The sequence below is a fragment of the Petaurus breviceps genome, unplaced genomic scaffold (assembly GCF_028583685.1).
Source record: "Petaurus breviceps papuanus isolate PSGF00001 unplaced genomic scaffold, PetGlider_PUasm1.0 90444, whole genome shotgun sequence".
In the NCBI taxonomy this organism is placed as follows: domain Eukaryota; kingdom Metazoa; phylum Chordata; class Mammalia; order Diprotodontia; family Petauridae; genus Petaurus; species Petaurus breviceps.
Genome location: NW_027187256.1, coordinates 989,425 through 991,309, shown reverse-complemented (window position 1 = coordinate 991,309; position 1,885 = coordinate 989,425). Strand labels below are relative to the sequence as shown.

At 45.0% G+C, this 1,885-nt stretch overlaps 1 protein-coding gene across 1 annotated transcript; it reads right to left on the bottom strand.

The window, feature by feature from the left end:
* On the bottom strand, window positions 1-954 carry LOC138177759 (olfactory receptor 52B2-like). Its single transcript, XM_069108965.1, has one exon. It carries the CDS (start codon window positions 952-954, stop codon window positions 1-3), a length of 954 nt encoding a protein of 317 aa, XP_068965066.1.
* Between the last annotated feature and the right edge of the window lie 931 nt (window positions 955-1,885).

Genomic DNA, 1,885 nt, shown 5'->3' with positions numbered 1-1,885 from the left:
CTATTCTTCCTGAACAACTTCCCCACCACACCACAAGCCCAACTGGGAGAGCCTTGATGTGACAAAACTTCGGATCTGTTTAGTCCTGACACCATATATAATGGGGTTCAATGCAGGGGGCAAAACCACATAAAGATTGGCCAGTAGGGCCCCACAATCAAGATGACTAACTAGTACTGTCAGGTAGGCTGGCAGGTAGAACATGAGGATGACACATACATGTGAAGTACAAGTGCCCAGAGCCTTCAATTGGGCATCCTGGGAAGGGAGTCGGAAGACAGCTCGAAGAATAAACACATAGGAGATGGAAATGAGCAAGACATCTAAGCCTGTAGACAAGAAGGACATGACCAGAGTATAAATATTATTGGCAGTTATATCGGCACAGGCCAGCCTGGAAATCTTAGTTAGTTCACAATAAGTATCAAAAATGATGTTGTTTCCACAGAATGGCAATCGCTCAACTAAAAAGACAAAAGGCAAGGTGATGACCAGGCCCCTGGCCACAGAAAATCCTGCTATTTTCCCAATCACAGAGGGGGTCAGGATCATGGTATATCTCAATGGGAAGCAAATGGCCACATAGCGGTCAAATGCCATGGCCAAAAGAACCGTGGACTCCATCACAAAGATGAAAATGACAAAAAACATCTGGGTGATGCAGGCCTGGAAAGAAACGGACTCAACCTTGAACCAGAAGAGAGCCAGCATCCTGGGCATGATGGTGTTGGAGAGCAAGATGTCTGTCATAGCCAGCATGGCCAGGAAGAGGTACATGGGTTCATGGAGACTGTGCTCCATCCAGATAAGTATAAGCAGCAAGGAGTTACCTCCAAGTGCCACCACATACATGGTGGAGAAGGGGATGGAGATCCAAAATTGTATTTTCTCCAAGCCTGGGATGGCCTTCAAAAGGATGACAGCTGGGTGGAAGGTGTAATTGGTGTTATCCATGACAGCAGACAGGGAAGAGATGTGCTTTGCTTATTCTCTTCACTACTGGGATTTGTCACCTAAAAAGTTAAAGACCAAAGGTTTAAAAATGCTCTTAAGATTGGGGCGGCCAGGTAGCACAGCGAGTAAGAGCACTGGCTCCAGTGTTGAGAACACCTGGAGATCGAATCCGGGGCTCAGACACTTAGCACCCACCCAGAAACACCTGGCCATGTAACCTTGAGCAAGTTACTTAACCCCAATTGCTTAGGGGCGGCCAGGTGGCTCAGCGAGTAAGAGCATCGGCTCCAGTGTCGGGATGACCTGGATCAAATCCGGGCTCAGATACTCAGCACCACACCCAGAAATAATAACTGGCCGTGTATCCTTGAGCAAGTTACTTAACCCCAATTGCTTAAAAAAAATACTCTTAAGATATAGCAGTTATAAAAGCATGGCACTTTTACTGGTGAAAACTATTATTGCCCCCTTTCCCATAATGTAATATTGATACTATAAAGCTATAGAAAAGAACATGGGAAACTTTCTTCTATGTCCCTGTGGTTAGACGTACCTGAGAAGTAGGCAGGAGGGGAGGGAGAGTGTCACCTGGGAGAAACCTGCAAAGTTACTGGAGCTGGTCACTGGAGATTGAAGGAGTTGGCACGTTCCTTATGCTCTTTCATCTCTGCTCTGTAATAACAAGAGGTCTGGGCAAATTCCTAAGACAGGAAACTCATGACCCAGGGTCAATCAAACTCAGGATATGAGCTGTGGAATGGTAAAATATCCAATCCTTCTACTATGAGTAAGCGTGAGCAAAAATGAGGCAAGGAAGTTCTCGTATTGAAAGATGGTATTCATAATCAAGGGACTCATAGCTACTAATGGATAAGTAAAAAATATAACCTTAGAAAAACAGGAAAAAAACTGAGTTTCACTAAAAAAGCAA